The 18196-nt window shown below is 50.4% G+C and overlaps 1 protein-coding gene across 3 annotated transcripts in view; it reads left to right on the top strand.

Moving 5' to 3' along the window:
- Window positions 1–13897, top strand: part of GRIP2 (glutamate receptor interacting protein 2) — a gene marked incomplete at both ends in the record, with an annotated part of 134288 nt that extends 120391 nt beyond the window's left edge. For all 3 annotated transcript variants that reach the window (XM_079712798.1, XM_079712797.1, XM_079712799.1), the window contains 8 exons: window positions 614–758; window positions 2883–3022; window positions 3653–3832; window positions 4861–5035; window positions 6645–6750; window positions 8565–8708; window positions 9503–9649; window positions 13739–13897. In XM_079712798.1, the coding sequence (XP_079568924.1) occupies window positions 614–758; window positions 2883–3022; window positions 3653–3832; window positions 4861–5035; window positions 6645–6750; window positions 8565–8708; window positions 9503–9649; window positions 13739–13897 (1196 nt within the window). The remainder of the gene's footprint in view (window positions 1–613; window positions 759–2882; window positions 3023–3652; window positions 3833–4860; window positions 5036–6644; window positions 6751–8564; window positions 8709–9502; window positions 9650–13738) is intronic.
- Between the last annotated feature and the right edge of the window lie 4299 nt (window positions 13898–18196).

Genomic DNA, 18196 nt, shown 5'->3' with positions numbered 1-18196 from the left:
AATGGGTGAATTCATGGCATGAGGGAATGGGTATATTAATGGCTGAGGGAATGTGGGTGTATTGTTGGATGAGGGAATCAGTGATTTAATGTAAGAGGAAATGGAGGCTTAATGGTGAAGAAATAGGTGAAGTAATGGCTGAGAGAATGTGTGTATTTAAGCTAAGGGAATGGGTGTATTAATGGCATGAAGGAAAGAGTGAACTATTGGCTGAGGGAATGGGTGTATTAAATGGCTGAGGGAATGGATTTGTTAGTGGCTTAGGAAATGAATGAATTAATGGGTGACAGAATGGGTGTATTATTGGCATAATGGAATGGGTGAACTAATAGCTCAGGCAATGGCTGTATTACTGGCAGAGGGATATAGGTGAATTAATGGCTGAGGGAATGGCTGAATTAAATCTTGAGAGAATGGTTGAACTAATAGCTGAGGGAATGGGTGTATTAGTGGCTGCGTAAATCGGTGAATTATTGTCTGAGGGAGTGGGTGAATTAATGGATGAGTATGATGAGTGTAAGTGCATTAAAGCTTGGCGGGGCTCTGGGAGTGCCCATCCCTATGGCCTACCCTTGATGGGTGTCCCCCAGCTCTGATGCTTACCCCCCTGCAGATGAACAGGAGACCACGGGTGCCATCAGCTACACGGTGGAGTTGAAACGCTACGGGGGCCCCCTGGGCATCACCATCTCAGGCACAGAGGAGCCTTTCGATCCCATTGTCATCTCGGGACTCACCAAGCATGGCTTGGCTGAGAGGTGAGCCGGGGCTCTGTGGGGACACACAGGTGAGCCCAGGGACCCCATGGGGCAGGAGCTGGGCTTTGGGATCAGCCAAACTGGATCTTACCTTTGTTCCAACATCGATGGCTTGGGTGACATGGGGCCTGTCCCATCCCTCTCTGCGCCTCAGTTCCTCAGATGCGGGCCAGCCCCTGGCAGACCTCCTGACTTCAGGTAACTGCTGGATAAATGTATGCTCATCCCTCTGCTCCCCCAAACCTGGAGATCACCCCATTTCTAAAAAGTCAGCATGTGAGTCTTTTTGGGGCACCTGCTATGTGCCTTCATAGTACAGGGGCCATGTCCCTGGTACGTGGGTCCCAGCACAGCCTGGCACCTCTCTTGAGGCATTGGGGCAGGGGTCCCTGCTATCCTCTCCCCTAGAAAGTTTCCCTGAAATTGTGGCAGAAGGGAGAGATGTGAGAAGAGGGCTGTCCAGGCTGTCCAGTTTGGAGGGGGAAGCAGGTGGATCTGGGCCCAGAAGTGGAACTGGTCCGCACGAGGGTCACAGGGAGGCAACGCCAGTGTGGGTGAGGCAGCCTTTCTCTGGACAGCTTTGCAGTGAGCTCCAGGCACTGAGAAGAGCTTTCTGTAAAAGGGAAGCCTTGCCCAGCCTGGCGGGCAGAATGGGCCCTTGGAGGAGGACACAGGCACAAGGGGCGAAACCATGGTGGGGTGGTGCAGGAGGATGGGAGGGATTCTGGGGCTGAGGCGTCAACCTGTTGGCGTCTGTGCTCCTGGATCGCCCCCTGCTGGGTGAGAGGCCAGTGGGACCGATTCTGACCTCAAATGTCTTCATCCACTCTGACATTTTCTGAGTACCTACTGTGCGCCAGCCCTACAGGGCACAGTAGACAACCTGTCTGCCTTTGCCTGGCTGATCCAGGTCAGCGCTGTCTAACTGAAGTATAAAGTACAAATTTATTTATAAACTTTTTAGCAGCCACATTAGAAAAGTAAAAGGAAATTTTTTAGATCTTAAATATGTATTTATTTCAACATGTAATCAATACAAAAATTATTAACAAAATATTTTACATTCTTCTTTCGTATTATGTCTTCAGAATCTGGTGTGTATTTTACACCTCCAGCATGTCTCCGTTCAGGCCAGCCACAATTTAGGAGCCCAGTAGCCACATGTGGCTGGTGGCCATCGTACTGGATGGCACAGCTCTGGCCTTCCCCCGCAAATCCTCCATATTCTGACTCAGTCACTCCCCCAGGCCCTCGGGGAGCTTGCTGGGCAATGCTGGGCGTGGAGGGGCTTGACCCTCCGTGAGCTCCCACCTGGGGGCAAAATCTACATTTAGAGTTTAAGACCCCCCACTCCAGTCCTCTGCTTCCTTCTCCCCCACCCAGGTCAGGTGCATTCTCAGCACCTGCTGCAATCCCCCTCCCCACCCTCAGCCCTGGCTGCTCCTCAGAATTACCTTCCCTGGCCCCGCTCCCAGAGGTACGATTTCATTGGTCAGGGGGAGGGGCCAGGCATCTGCACTTTTTAAAAAGCTCCTTAGGTAATTCTAATAGTATCTAGATAGAAAACGACTGGGCTAATACACTGCTACTGCTCGGCCTTTTCATCGCCCCCATACCCCTTTGGGAAGTCAGCTGGACCCTGGGGCTTAGGTTCATTCTCTAGTTGGGGAGACTGAGACCCAGGGAGAGGGAAAGGGTACACATGGATTTCAGCTGGAGGGAAACGTGAATTCATTCCACCCATCCATCCTTCAATTATAATTTGATAAAATACGTATTATCACCCTTACTTTACAGATGAAAGAACTGAGACTCAGGGAAGTTAAGGAACTGGCCTAAGACCACATAGTATTTGTCAGCTAGTATGTGGCATTCAAACCATCCTCAAAACTCATGCTGGACACTGGTTCCAGAACCTACTCGAGCAGGAAAATCCCCTCCCAGATGCTAGACTTCATACTTCTGTTAATACAATCACACTTGCTTTTTTCCACCCCCCCCAATAGGTGGGTTTAACTGGGGTCAGCCAGGCTTGTGCTTTGGGGTTCCTGAGTTCCCCAAGGGCAGACCCCTGCTTCAAGGCCCTGTCTAACTCCCATCCTCTACCCTGTGCCCCCTCCCCAGGACTGGCGCTATCCACGTTGGGGACCGTATCCTGGCCATCAACAGTGTTAGCCTCAAGGGCCGGCCACTGAGTGAGGCCATCCACCTCTTGCAGGTGGCTGGTGAGACCGTCACCCTGAAGATCAAGAAGCAGCTAGACCGTGAGCCTCACCCCACACCTGGGTGCCGTCCAGCCCATTTAGGAAGAGAGATCCCTCAGCCTCTGTGCCAAGCTTTGTGAGGCCCAACCTCACTGAATTGTTGCTCACCCCGTGGAGGTGGGAGGGTACCTGGGACAGTGGAGACAGAGGAGACAAGGCTCAGAGTGATGGGAGCGATGGGCCTGAGGTCATACAGCCAGTGTGGGGCCCTCTGGGCCTGAACCATGCTCTTCATCACCTCCTGCCGTTTGAGGTGCCTGCTTGTTTTGCCTTGTGGCCATCACTCATACATTCCTCAGTTTCCCCTGAATTTGTCCCCCATGCTTTAGTAGGGAGTGGATGGAGCCTGAGCTATGGAGCCTTCCTTCTAATCTGGGCTCCACTGTTGCTCACCACGTGACCTTGGGCATGCTGTGCAGCCTTTCTGAGCCTCAGTTTTCACATCTCTGAAATGGGTTTGCCTATTGGCATGCCTCCCATCTCACCTGTCAGCTTGCCCATCAGGAGGCTCAGGGAGCCCAGGGCCTGTGAGTTCCCAAATCAGGCCGAAGTGGGGAAACTGAGGCTGGTTGAGCACCTCTGTCTCCAAGGTCAGAAGCCAGTGGCAGTGACACCCGCTTTTCCTCCCAGGCCCCCTCCTACCCCGCAAATCGGGCAGCCTCAGCGAAGCCAGCGATGCGGATGAGGACCCTCCAGAGGCACTGAAAGGCGGCCTGCTGGCAGCCCGATCCTCGTCCACTGTGCCCAGTGTGGACAGCGCAGTGGAGTCCTGGGGCAGCTTGGCCACTGAGGGTGGCTTTGGGGGCCCAGGTAACACCTCGGGCCCCTGGACAAGCACCGTGTTCTCCGTGGGCCTTCGTAGGGGCTGTTCCCTCCGCCTGACCCTTCTTCTTGCTCCCCTTCTGCTAGTCCCCTCCTTTAGGGACACTTCCTGAAGGCAGACCTGACTGGGCCCCATTAGCCATTCTGAGGACCCCTCACTCCTGAGAGTGTGGACTGCAGGCCCTCCCGGGCTTCGCTTGGCATCCACAGCACTGCAGCTGCCCATTCAGATCCCCCCCCTCGAGGCCTGGGACCAAGTGGTCTTACTTCTGCCTCCTTCATTCCCAGCCCGACGGCCAGCACACAGCAAGTGCTCGGTGTTGATTGCATCCTGTTGAAGACAGGAAGGCAGAAAGCCCCCTCCCACCCCATCCTATGAGACCCTCTTGGGTGGACACCCCCAGGGCGCCCCCAAGGACACTAGCTCCCCTACCCATGCGTGTTGAGACCCATGGGTGCCCTTGGGGGGCATCTGAATCTGGTGGCTGGCCTTCTGGCCTCTGTGACCCAGAACGACAGGGACTCCCCAAGGCCCAGCTCAGGGAGTAGTGGAGTGAGGCCTCTAGGTAGCCTCAGGTGGCCCTCGGCCCTGGTCCTCACTCACTGGATATCTGCCCGATCTCAGTCTCAGCTTCTCCATCTCCAGAAGTGGGTCAGCATCTCTCAGCATCACCCCCTGGAGCAAGACCTTCAGAGCTCCCTGTGGCAGGGAGAAGGGAATGGTTAGCACAGTGGACCCTCCCTCTCAGACAGGGGTCGGCCAAGCCGAGCCCCGTGGAGCTGGGACAGGATCCTGGAGCCCCAGCATTAAGTCTGCTGTTGATCAGGAGATCCAGGGGGTTCTGGGGTAGGGGTCTGGGTGGCAGGGGTCCTCAGGGGACTCTGGGTAGTCAGGTAGGCCCAGAGAGGGCAAAGACCTCTCCTGGGCCACTCAGCACAGCTAGAGATGGGGCAGGAAGGGAGGGCAAGCTAAGGGCACAGAGAGGATATAGGTGCCCGCTCTGTCCACCTGCCAGGTTCCTACACTCCACAGGCGGCAGCCCGGGGCATGACCCCCCAGGAGTGGCGGTGCAGCCGGCTGAGAAGCAGTCCCCCACCCACCGAGCCCCGGAGGACGAGCTACACCCCAGCCCCTGCCGACGAGAGCTTCCCCGAGGAGGAAGAGGAGGAGGGCTGGGAGCCACCAGCTAGGTCTGTGGTGGGGACTCCACGGGGGAGACCGGCTGGCCCTCTTGGCTAGGACGGGCGTGGGGAGCCGGTCCCTGCGCCAAGGCGCTGGGGGCGATGGGCAAGTCTTGTCTGGCCTCAGGAGGGCACCTCCTGGGAGAGGAGAGGACGTGTGGAGCAGAGCCATCTCAGAAGGCTGAGGCGGGGGGAGGGCACGCTGGCTGGAGGGCACAGCAGGGGCAAAGGTGTGGAGAGGCAGCCTGGCCGGCCCTCCGCACGCCTGGTGAACAGCTGTTCCCAGACACTGAGGTCTCGGACCCACACCCTCCCGACTTGGCCCAGATTGTGATGGCCTCCTGCAGGGACCCTCGGGTCATGGTCACGAGCGCCAGCCCTGGGCTGGGGACGTGGTGGTTTCTGTGGTGAATTCAGATGCTCCTACGGGGAGCACACCCGGTGGAGAAATGCTGGTCCTCGTGTGGCCCCAGCCACCAGCTTCCCACGGCTCTGCTTTGGTCGGGCAGCTCCTTCTGCCTAGAATGCTGTTTCCCTCTCCTCTCCTGGCCGATGCCGACTCATCCTTTAGACCCGCCTCAAACTCCCCTGCCTCTGGGAGGCTTCCCTGATCCTCCCTCCCTCTGCTGGTACCCACAGCTGCTCACGTGAGCCTCCTGGTGGCACTGGCCACCTTGGGTCTACCTGTTAATCACCTGGCTGTCGTGTCTTCTACTTGGCATCCCTCGCTCAGCCAGGCATCCAGTAGCTGCTTACATGCGCTCCATGAGTGACCCTCAGTTCCTTAAGAACAGGGCCTTCACCTTATTCACCTCCATAGCCCTGTGCCCAGGAGAGGGCCTGGCTCAGAACGTTTGTAGAACTGACTTGAATGGAGCAAATGGCCTTCAGTCTCAGTCTTCTCATCTCTGAATTGGGAAGGGAAGGAGGCACCTAATTTGCCTCACTGTCCTGGCAGCTCCCTTTGAGAGGAAAGCCTGCGTGCCTTCGTGAGAGAGAGTGCTTTGAACACCACAGCACACTTGATAACATCCAGGGCTTTGTAGACGGCAAAGGGCTTTGTAAACGGTGAAGCGTGAAAACGTGGCTTGTTACCGTTCTGATGAGACCCAATTTTAGAGCTGATAACGGGCCATACCTCCTGTGATGAAAGTTATAGGGTGGCGCAGCCTTTTCCCCAGCCCTAATACTCCATCGTCTCCATCCATCTGTGTCCTTGCCAGCTCCAGCTCTGTCACTGTCCTGCAATGCCTTGTGTCTGGGTGGGGCCTGGGGTTGTCCTCTGGGGCTGCACCATGGATCTCCTGTCTGTCTGTCTGTCTGTCCGTCTGTCTCTCTTCCCAGGCGTCCTGTGTCACCGCTCTCCACCCCGTCTCATCTGCCCCTGTTCTAGCTGGCCATCGACAGCCCTGGTTGCCCCTAACTGCGTCTTCCCCCCATTCCGTGTCACCAACCACCGCCCCGGGGCCCCGGCACTGCCACCGAGGACGCCTGCCTTCCTGCCCGCCCGCCCACCCAATGGCCCCTTGAGCCCAACGCAGGGCCCCAGGGCCCAGAAGACTCCTCAGGCCCCAGCCCGCCTGCCAGGAGCTGACGCTCTCTGGTTCCTACGTTACAGCCCCGCCCCTGGCCCCGCCTGCGAGGAGGGCTTCTGGCGCATGTTCGGAGAAGCCCTTGAAGACCTGGAGTCATGTGGTCAGTCGGAGCTGCTGAGGGAGCTGGAGGTACGCCCTGCCCCCCCTGAGGCCCCCCATGGGAGGTGGCACGTTGATGGCATTGTGTTCTTGTGTAACACGTACAAGGGTACTCTCCTGGCACCCTCCGTATAAAGGTGCCTTCACGTGCATACAGACTGTGGATGGACCCGTGTGCAAGTGTGACTGAGAGCACCGTGCTGTGGCACGTTAATTGGGGTGTGTGCACATGTGAGCATGTTTGGCATAAAACGTGTGTGCGCACTGGGAGCATGTGTGTGTGCACGCAGGTGAGCACGCTCATGCATGCACAATGCTGCGTATTGTCAGAAAACGTGTGTCAGTGTGCACATTTGGATGCATAAGGGCAGTTTTGGTGTCTGTGTGTGCATGTCGTTAGCATGCCCAGTGGAAGCTTGTGGATGTCAACATCAGTAACAGAATGGGACATGAGAGGTCGAGAGGTGAATGCAGCTTTCTGTGAGGTCAGCCTTGCCCACGATGGAAAAGGCTGCCTGGGGAGACCTAGGGAGGATCTCATTGGGTCAATTCTGAAGCTCCTTCATATTCTGAGAGCAGTAATTTACACTTTGTTTATCTGTGCTTTTGCCCTATTTCTGTTCCTAAAATGATTGATCGAGCCTTTTTTTTTCTCTATCAGCCTTGCCAATTACTAGGCTCATCAAAGAACCAAGTTTTGTTTTTGTTAACTATGTCTTATGTTTCATTGTTTCCTATCTTACTCTTCCATATGTCTAGCTTCGATATTCCCTTCCTTCTACTTTATTTGTGTTTAAATCCTGATACTTTTCCTGGTTTCTTAACTCCTTAGTCTTCAGTCTTTCTTGCTCCCTAACATCGTGCATTTAAAGATAGGAATTTACCTGTAAGCACTTACCTGCCTCCCACAGGGTTTAAGTTGTACTTTTATGGTCTATTCAATTTCTAATACTGTCCTCTGGGGCTGCACCATGGATCTCCCCCCCCACCCCGCCTGTCTCTCTATCTGTCTGTCTTCCCAGGCGTCCTGTGTCACCACTCTCCACCCCATGTCATCTGCCCCTGTTCTAGCTGGCCACTGACAGTCCCACTTGCCCCTAACTGCGTCTTCCCCCCATTCCGTGGCACCAACCACTGCCCTGGGGCCCCAGCACTGCCACCGAGGAAGTGCTGCAGGGTTAAGCCTCTGCCCTCCCAGCCCCATCCTGTGCACCCTCTCAAATGCAGGGCCTCCGTCCACATCTGTCCATTGCTGCGGTTTTGCACATGCTGTTTCCTCTTCCTGCCGGGGACTCTCCTTCCTCCCCATTTCTTGCTCATCTTTCAGATCTCGGCTCTGGAAGCTTCCCCGATCCCTCATACTGACCAGGTTCACTGTTCCAGCCTCTCACATTCTGTGTACCCTGGCCTCTGTGACATTTACTGCCATGTGTAATTTCATCTTCTTTATTTTTGTGACTAGCAAGTTAGCAGAGTGGTTAAGACCCTCGACCCTGGAGCCAGACTCTGAGTTCAAATCTTAATCTTTCTAAGCCTCAGTTTCCTCATCTGTAAAATGGGCAGGGGGAATGTTATTTGCCTGGCTCATAATATTGTAGAGCATAAAATGAGTTCTGTGTGTCAGGTGCTTGGAACTGAGTCCAACGCAGTATAAGTGCTAATAATTCAGTGCCAGTGATTATTATTCTGATTGCTCATCATTGGGCTGAGAGCTCTAGGAGGGCAGGGACCTCATCTATTCTGTTCACCATTGTGACCTTGAAGTTTGGCACACAGTAGGTGTCCATAGATGTTGACTGCACACAGAGCAGGAAGCATCTGAGTGAAGAGCTGTGTCCCTACAGGCATCCATCATGACAGGCACCGTGCAGAACGTGGCCCTTGAGGGCAGGCCTGGCCACCGGCCCTGGAGGAGGAACCAGGAGATACGAGCTTCCCCAGAAGAAATGCAGGAGATGCTGCTGCCGACACCCTTGGAGATGCACAAGGTGGGCGCTGGGGGAGCACAGGAGGCCTGGATGCATGTCCTGATGCTGTGGGTATTCGCCATAGCTCCAGATGGGCCCCGCCCCTCTCTGGGCTTCATTCTCCTCCACCAATAAAACACAGATTTTATAGAAGGTAGAGTTTTCCAAAACTCCTGGCATTTGGGCGATACACACACACACACACATACACTTGTGATACTTTTCTTTAAGTAGACTCACTTTTTCCCCACTTAAGTTATCGTGTGTGTATAATATAAAGGCTTATAATGTGTGTGTATATATATGTATGTGTGCATGCATATCAGTACCTTAAATGAGAGGCCAGCATTTTTGCCATCTATAGGCTACTGTCTAGGAAAACAAAACACAGAAGAGAAAAAAGACCTCTTGGCCCATAATAACCTTCAGAAGGCTCTGAGGCTGAAGCCAGCTCTTTGGTGGACGGGGAGATGGGAAGTGTCAAAGGGTGGTGAAAACACATGGCCACCCCATTGAGACTTTCTCCTGGAATGGAAGCAGGAAGATTGAAAAGGAACTGAAAGGAACTCCTTTTCCTACAGCTTCCACTGTGAATGAGTGCTGTAGATGGAGGGTCAGCGGAGGTGGAGGGGAGGGGGTGCTCCAGAAGCCAAGGCTTGGGCACGATGCCGAGGCAGTAACACATGTGGAAGAGCAGCCAGGTGGGCTAGGGCTGGGTCCCGGAGGCATCAGATGCCAGACCAAGGGGCTTAGGCAGCTGTGGGAGGCTAGGGGGAAAGATCGGGGCTCCAGAGGTCTCCTCCTCCTGTTCCCAGGTGACACTGCACAAGGACCCTGTACGGAGTGACTTTGGTTTTAGTGTCTCAGATGGCCTCCTGGAGAAGGGCGTCTATGTCCACACTGTGCGCCCTGATGGGCCAGCTCAACGTGGGGGTCTCCGGCCCTTTGACAGGGTCCTCCAGGTAATGTTGGGTGGTGGCACTATCGATGGAGTGGCCTTTCCTAGCCCCACAGTGGGGAGAAAGCCCGACTTCTACCTTGGCTGAGTGGCCTTGAGCAGGTTACCTCCCCCCTCTGAGCCCCAGGTTTCTTTTTTTAAAAAAAATAATCCTTTATTTTTTATAGATTTTATTTAGTTATTTAGTTATTTATTTACTTACTTACTTGCTTATTTATGGCTGTGTTGAGTCTTTGTTGCTGTGCACGGGTTTTCTCTAGTTGCGGTGAGCTGGGGCTACTCTTCGTTGTGGTGTGTGGGCTTCTCGTTGCAGAGCATGGGCGCCAGGTGCGCAGGCTTCAGTAGTTGTGGCTCGCAGGCTCTAGAGTGCAGGCTCAGTAGTTGTGGTGCACGGGCTTAGCTGCTCCATGGCATGTGAGATCTTCCCAGACCAGGGCTCGAACCCGTGTCCCCTGCATTGGCAGGCAGATTCTTAACCACTGCACCACCAGGGAAGCTCTGAGCCCCAGGTTTCTCATCTGACAGAAGGGAATGACAACACAGTTGTATTGCTGAGGTTAGGCTAAGTTATGCTGCAGGAACAAACAATCCCAAATCTCAGTGGTTTAATACACATGAACATTTATTTATCACTTATACCATATGTCCACTGTGGGCCAGTGTGGGCCTTGCTCCACCTGGATTGGTGGAGGCTCCACCCTCTAGTAAATGCATCGGACTCCATGGCAACTAAGTCATGTGATCTCACTAACAGCAAGGGAGCCTGGGAAATGTGAGTGGGCAGATAGAAGCTGTGGGGCGTCCCTGGCACACCCTTTCCCATCCCCCACATTCTAGGCAGGAGGCTCAGCGTGTGGTCTGCTTGTGATGTTAAGAAATGGAGACAGTCTCTAGGTCCATCCACATCTCTGCAAATGGCACAATTTCATTCCTTTTTATGGCTGAGTAATATTCCATTGTATATATGTACCACATCTTCTTTATCCATTCCTCTGTTGGTAGACATATTTAGGTTGCTTCCATGACCTGGCTATTGTAAATAGTGCTGCAGTGAACATTGGGGTGCATGTATCTTTCAGAATCATGGTGTTTTCTGGGTATATGTGCAAGAGTGGGATTGCTGGATCATACGGTAACTCTATTTTTAGTTTTTTAAGGAACCTCTATACTGTTCTCCATAGTGGCTGTATCAGTTTACATTCCCACCAACAGTGTAAGAGGGTTCACTTTTCTCTACACCCTCTCCGGCATTTATTGTTTGCAGATTTTTTGGTGATGGCCATTCCGACTGGTGCGAGGTGGTACCTCATTGTAGTTTTTTTTTTTAATACAGCAGGTTCTTATTAGTCATGAATTTTATACACATCACTGAATACATGTCAGTCCCAATCAGACAATTCATCACACCCCCCCACTGCTTTCCCCCACTTGGTGTCCATACGTTTGTTCTCTACATCTCTGTCTCAATTTCTGCCCTGCAAACCGGTTCATCTGTACCATTTTTCTAGGTTCCACATATATGTGTTAATATACGATATTTGTTTTTCTCTTTCTGACTTACTTCACTCTGTATGACAGTCTCTAGGTCTATCCACGTCTCAACAAATGACCCAACTTCGTTCCTTTTTGGCTGAGTAATATTCCATTGTATATATGTACCACATCTTCTTTATCCATTTGTCTGTCAATGGGCATTTAAGTTGCTTCCATGACCTGGCTATTGTAAATAGTGCTGCAATAAACATTGGGGTGCATGTGTCTTTTTGAATTACAGTTTTCTCTGGGTATATGCCCAGTAGTGGGATTGCTGGGTCATATGGTAATTCTATTTTTAGTTTTTTAAGGAACCTCCATACTGTTCTCCATAGTGGCTGTATCAATTTACATTCCCACCAACAGTGCAAGAGGGTTCCTTTTCTCCACACCCTCTCCAGCATTTGTTGTTTGTAGATTTTCTGATGATGCCCATTCTAACTGGTGAGGTGATACCTCAGTGTAGTTTTGATTTGCATTTCTCTAATAATTAGTGATGTGGAGCAGCTTTTCATGTGCTTCTTGGCCATCTGTATGTCTTCTTTGAAGAAATGTCGATTTAGGTCTTCTGCCCATTTTTTGATTGGGTTGTTTGTTTTTCTAATATTGAGCTGCATGAGCTGTTTATATATTTTGGAGATTAATCCTTTGTCCATTGATTCATTTGCAAATATTTTCTCCCAATCTGAGGGTTGTCTTTTCGTCTTGTTTATGGTTTCCTTTGCTTTGCAAAAGCTTTTAAGTTTCATTAGGTCCCATTTGTTTATTTTTGTTTTTATTTTCATTACTCTAGGAGGTGAATCAAAAAATATCTTTCTGTGATTTATGTCAAAGAGTATGCTGCCTATGCTTTCGTCTAAGAGTTTCATAGTGTTCAGCCTTACATTTGGGTCCTTAATCCATTTGGAGTTTATTTTTGTGTATGGTGTTAGGGAGTGTTCTAATTTCATTCTTTTACATGGAGCTGTCCAGTTTTCCCAGCACCACTTATTGGAGAGGCTGTCTTTTCTCCATTGTATATTCTTGCCTGCTTTATCATAGATTAGTTGACCATAGGTGCATGGGTTTATCTCTGGGCTTTCTATCCTGTTCCATTGATCTATGTTTCTGTTTTTGTGCCAGTACCTTGTAGCTTTGTAGTATAGTCTGAAGTCAGGGAGCCTGATTCCTTCAGCTCCCTTTTCTTTCTCAAGATTGCTTTGGCTATTTGTGGTCTTTTGTGTTTCCATACAAGTTGTAAATTTTTTTGTTCTAATTCTGTGAAAAATGCTATTGGTAATTTGACAGGAATTGCATTGAATCTGTAGATTGCTTTGGGTAGTATAGTCATTTTCACAATATTGATTCTTTCATTCCAAGAACATGGTATATCTCTTCATCTGTTTGTGTTGTCTTTGATTTCTTTCATCAGTGTCTTATAATTTTCTGAGTACAGGTCTTTTGCCTCCTTAGTAAGTTTATTCCTAGAGACTGTCATATAGAGTGAAGTAAGTCAGAAAGGAAAAAACAAATATCGTATATTAACACATATATGTGGAATTTAGAAAAAAAGTAGAGATGAACCTATGTGCAAAACAGAAATAGAGACACAGATGTATAAAACAAACATATGGACACCAAGTGGGGAGAGGGGTGGGATGGATTGGGAGATTGGGATTGATGTATGTACACTACTATATATGAAGTAGATGGCTGGTGAGGGCCTACTGTATAGCATGGGGGGGGGAGGTCCAATCTGTTTGCAGGACATATGTTAAGTTAACCTTAAAAAATGCATTCCAATATACATGAGGTGCAGACAAATACTGTTTGACTCCACTTATATGAGGTACCTAGAATAGCCAAATTCATATAGTCAGAAAGTACACTGGTAGATGCCAGGGGCCAGTGGTTCGAGTGGGGATTTCGGAGTTAGTGTTTAATGGGGACAGAGTTTCAGTTTAGGAAGGTGAAAAAATCAGGAGATGGATGATGGTGAGAGTTGCATAGCAATGTGAATGTACTTAGTGACCCTGCCACTGAACTGTACAGTTAAATATGGTTAAAATAGTATGTTTTATATTATGTGACTTCTACCACAATTAAAAAACATTTAAATAAATAAATAAGGGGCTTCCCTGGTGGCGCAGTGGTTGAGAGTCCGCCTGCCGATGCAGGGGACAGGGGTTCGTGCCCCTGTCCGGGAAGATCCCACACACCATGGAGCGGCTGGCCCTGTGAGCCATGGCTGCTGAGCCGGCGCGTCCGGAGCCTGTGCTCTGCAACGGGAGAGGCCAGAACAGTGAGAGGCCCGTGTAAAGTAAGTAAGTAAGTAAAGTAAGTAAGTAAGTAAATAAATAAAGATTTTTCAGATGAGGAAAAAAAAATGGAGACATGCAGGTGCTGGAGGGTGAAGGATGCATGGAAGGGTTGAAAGACTGAAATGAGAGTGCCTTCCTCTGTGTGAGTGTTCAGATTCACCCTGTGTCTGGGCTGGGCAGGGTCTGTATTTAAGGAAATTCTCACCCACTTCAGCCCAGGCTGAGCTGACGCCATCTGCCCCATGGCTGTGCATGTGCAGGTCAACCATGTTCGCACACGGGACCTTGACTGCTGCCTGACAGTGCCGCTCCTGGCCGAGGCAGGCGACGTCGTGGAGCTGGTCATCAGCCGCAACCCGCTGGCCCAGAGCAGCCGGGCCCCACGAGCACCGGGCCCCAGAGGCCCACGGATGCTGTGAAGTCAGCACGTGATCTGGACACCTGGGAAGATCCTGGCACCCACACCTGCAGCCAGGCTGAAGAAGTGGCCACTCTCTCGTCCATCTGTCAGGCTCTGACCAGACTCTTTTCCATGTCTGCGGCAACAGGGGGCCGGGCCCAGTTGCAGTGATATGGAGGTCTTTCTCCAGTTGGGCCTCCAAGATGCCCAGTGCAGGGCCTGCCCAAGGCAGGCTGCTCAGCTGGGAGTCCAGGGGCTGCCCCAGGTCCCTCCAGAACCCCTGGGAAGAGCGTCTAGTGTGGGGACAGCTCAGCTCCACACAAGGAGTGTTCTCCCAGAAGAGCTATGGAGCCTGAGTGTCTGTGAGGGAGGAGTGAGCGCCCTGTCTCAGGAGGTGAGCAAGGCGGGACCTGATCCCACCTGTGAGGTCGCAGGCAGGGGTGTGCAGCTTCCCGGCAATGCGTCATGCGGGCTCAGGTGGTTAGCGTTCCCCGGGGGAGCATTTAGGGGGAGGGGGGGCTACTTCATCTGGACAGCCTCCCACCAGGAAGGAGGCTGCTCAGGGGAAGAGGCCAGCTGCTTCCCTTCTCCAGAGTTTGGTGTTCAGGGCTCACCAGCATCCCCACTTAGGAGACTCTGAACTGGGGTGTCTGGATTCCCAGGAAGCACAGGCCCTTTGAGGGGTTCTTTCATTTCTGAGACTCTGGTCGAAGCCTCTGTAGTGTGAGACCACAGTTCTGGGCCCATTGGGTGAGCTTGGTGTCAGGCTTTGGGCTGGAAGCCCCTCCTGCTGCTTTAGTAGGACGTGTGGTCACTGGACCATATAAGTACACCCGTCTTAGCCCAGGCCCCTCAGGGTGGGTGGGAGTCATTTCAGGACAAAAGACCCAGGGGGTTCCATTCAGCTGCTATTACAGTGAAGATGGGAAAACCATGGAAATAAGTAGGATATGTAAGATGATAGAGCTCCTAGCCAAATAAATCAGTGAAGGAGAAGAGAGAAGCGGAGCCAGACAGACAGGCAGGGGAGACAGGCCATTCTTTCTCACGCCCAGCAGCAACAGTGTCCAAAGTGGTCATTCAAGGAAGTTGATTCTCACTTGAAATCTGGAAGCACCAGCATTCCTTAAAGTTGCTTTCCTCATTTTCTGTAGTCCAGAAACCCTTTTGGTTTGGAGAAGGGCCTGGGGTCTCCACCTGGTGGTCTGGGCCGTGGCCCCTGAGATGGAAGTGGGCAGAAAGGATTCAGCCAGGTCTTGGGACCTGTTCTGCCCAGCTCTTAACAGGGTCTCAGGAAAACTGGGGGTGCCCACTCCCACCTTCATCCTCCTCTACCCCTGAATCCCCTGGAGGCCTGAAAAGGGCTCTTCCACTCAAGGGACTCGATAGGGAGTCAAGACGTCTCTTCCTTTCACCCTGGGTCACTGCTCGTTGCTGTGTGAACCCCTCTGGTCTGACCCCCTCTGGACAATTAAGGGGTTGACAGTCTCTGAGCAGGTACTGGCTTGTGTGTCAGGGTGGAACCATGTCTGCCCGCTGGGCTTGGGAAAGCTATGCTCGACAGCAGCCGAGGAAGATGCATCCTGACCCTGAACAGTTTTCTGCCCTCCTCGGGCTGAGGCCTCTGCAATTCCCCCAGACATATGCAACCAGGCCCGGCAGGTGGATCTCCTGGCCACGCCAGCCTTCTCATATGCAATATTCCTCTGTCTTCTCATGGGGATTGTTCACCCCAGAATTGACACCTCCTGACACCTGTCCCCCATTGCGTGTCCTGCCTGCCTATGCATTTTGGGTACAGCCCCTGGGACGTGCCCCTTCCACCCCCCAAAAGCTGTATTTTTCTCTGGCTGAGATTGGAGCATATTCCTTGTAAAGTATTTTTCTACATGGGGTTTTCTTAGGGCTCTCGGGAAGCACAACATGCCAAGGGGTGGCACTGTAAAGGCCACTTGGGGGTCTCCTTGGGGCCCACATGTACATTTGCCCTCCCGACTTGCAGTGATGAGGGAGTGGGGGGCGGGGGTACTGTTGGGATGATCTTTTTAAATAAAATTATTTAAAAGCACTTGGATTAGTGTGTCTGCTTTTTAAAACAAAAAAACATAGGCTGGTGATACCTATCTAATTACCCATGAAATTTTTTACAAAACTAGGACAAATAATCCTAAAATTTCTATCGAACCACAAAAGACCCAGAATTTCCAAAGTAATCCTGAGGAAAAAGAACAAAGCTGGAGGAATAATCCTCCCAAACTTTACACAATACTACAAAGCTACAGTAATCAAAGCAGCATGGTATTGGCACAAAATGGACATATGGATCAATGGAACAGAATAGAAAGCCCAGAAGAAAACCCACACACTTATGGTCAATTTTCAACAGAGGCAGTAAGAATATACGATGGAGAAAGACAGTCTATTCAGCAAGTGGTGCTGGGAATTCGGACAGCTGCATGTAAATCGATCAATCAATGACATTAGAACACTCCCTTATGCCATGCACAAAAATAAACTCAGATTGGCTTAAATATGAGACATGACACTACAAAACTCCTAGAAGAGAACATAGGCAAAATATTCTCTGACATACAACATAACAATGTTTTCATAGGCCAGTCTCCCAAAGCAATAGAAATAAAAGGAAGAGCAAAGAAATAGGACCTAAACAAAACTTGAAAGCATTTGTGCAGCAAAGGAAAACATACACAAAATGAAAAGACAACCTGAGATGGGGAGAAAATATTTGGAAAGGATCTCATGACAAAGGCTTAATTTCCAAAATATACCAACAGCTTATAAAAATCAACAACAAAAAACCCAATAAAAAATAGGAAGAATAAACATTTCATAAAGAATATGTACATGGTCAACAGACACGTGAAAAGATGCTCAACATCACTAGTTATTAGAGAAATGCAAGTCAAAACTACAAGGAACTACCACTTCACTGCAGTCACAATGGCCATCAACAAAAAGTCCACAAATACTAAATGCTGCAGACGGTGTGGAGAAATAAGAATCCTCCTAAACTGTTCGTGGGAATGTACATTGGTAACAGCCACTATAAAGGGCAGTATCGAAATTCCTATAAAACTAAAGAGAGCTACCCTAAATTCCAGCAGTCCCACGTGGGGGTGTATTTCTGGAGAAATCCATGATTGAAGAAGACACATGTACCCCACTGTTGACTGCAGCACTACTTACAAAAGCCAAGACACAAAAACAACCAAAATACCTACATATAGATGAATGGCTAAAGAAAATATGGTACCTGTGTACAATGGACTCTTAGCCATAAAAAAGAACTAAATAATGCCAATGGAAGAAATATGGATGGAACAGGGATGATCATAGACTAAGTGAAGTCAGAGGAAGACAAATAGCATATGATATCACTTACAGCTGGAACCTTAAAAAATGATACAAATGAACTTATCTACACAACAGACTCACAGATTTAGAAAACAAACTTAGGATTCCCAAACAGGAAAACTCAGGGGTAGAAATAAATAAGAACTTTTAGATTAATGTATACACAAAAATATACAAAAAATAATGAACAAGGACTTACTGTACAGCAAAGCGAAGTCTACTCAACGTTCTGCAAAAACCTATATGGGAAACAAAACAAAAAAAGGATATAACTATATGTATAAATGAATCAGGTTACTGTACACCTACAACAAACACCACATTGTAAATCAACTATATACCAACATAGCATAAATATTAAATTAAAAAAGAAAAGAAATGCCTACTACATTCCCCTACGGCCAGGGTGATCTAGGCTGGTATCATATACCCTAAGCATGAGGAGGCTTTGGTCCCAAAGCTGGACTGAAGTGGAGGTGGGAGAGCAGGAGAGGATGTGCCCACAAACGAGAATCCCAAAGAGCTGTACTGTCTATCACTTCTCCATGGAACCACAATAACTAGCTGCAGGTGGGCCCTCTGACAGCTAAACAAACCCGAGTGCAGCCAAACCATGGGGGACCGTCGGGGCTGCAGGAGCTTCAAAAAGTGACAGAGCCTCCATGGCGGCTACTGGTGGGGTTCATACATCCGGCCTCCTTGCCAGGAGTCACCCCACCTACACACTTCAGGACCCCCAGCAGGGTGGTTTAGCCAGAGTTCGGAATTTTCACGGGTGTGAAGCTTAACGGGGAAGAGGTAGTGACACACAAGCCCTTGGGTGTTGCCTCTGGCACCTTCCCCTCTAATTCACAGCCGAGTAAGATGAATTTTCCTAAAGCTTTTGGTTGCCGAGGAGCCAGAGTTGGGCACGAAGAAATGCTGCCGCCTTGTGGACGTTTCC

The sequence above is a fragment of the Hyperoodon ampullatus genome (genome assembly GCF_949752795.1).
Source record: "Hyperoodon ampullatus genome assembly, chromosome: 10".
Classification (NCBI taxonomy): Eukaryota; Metazoa; Chordata; class Mammalia; order Artiodactyla; family Ziphiidae; genus Hyperoodon; species Hyperoodon ampullatus.
This window is presented reverse-complemented; position numbering and strand designations above follow the sequence as displayed.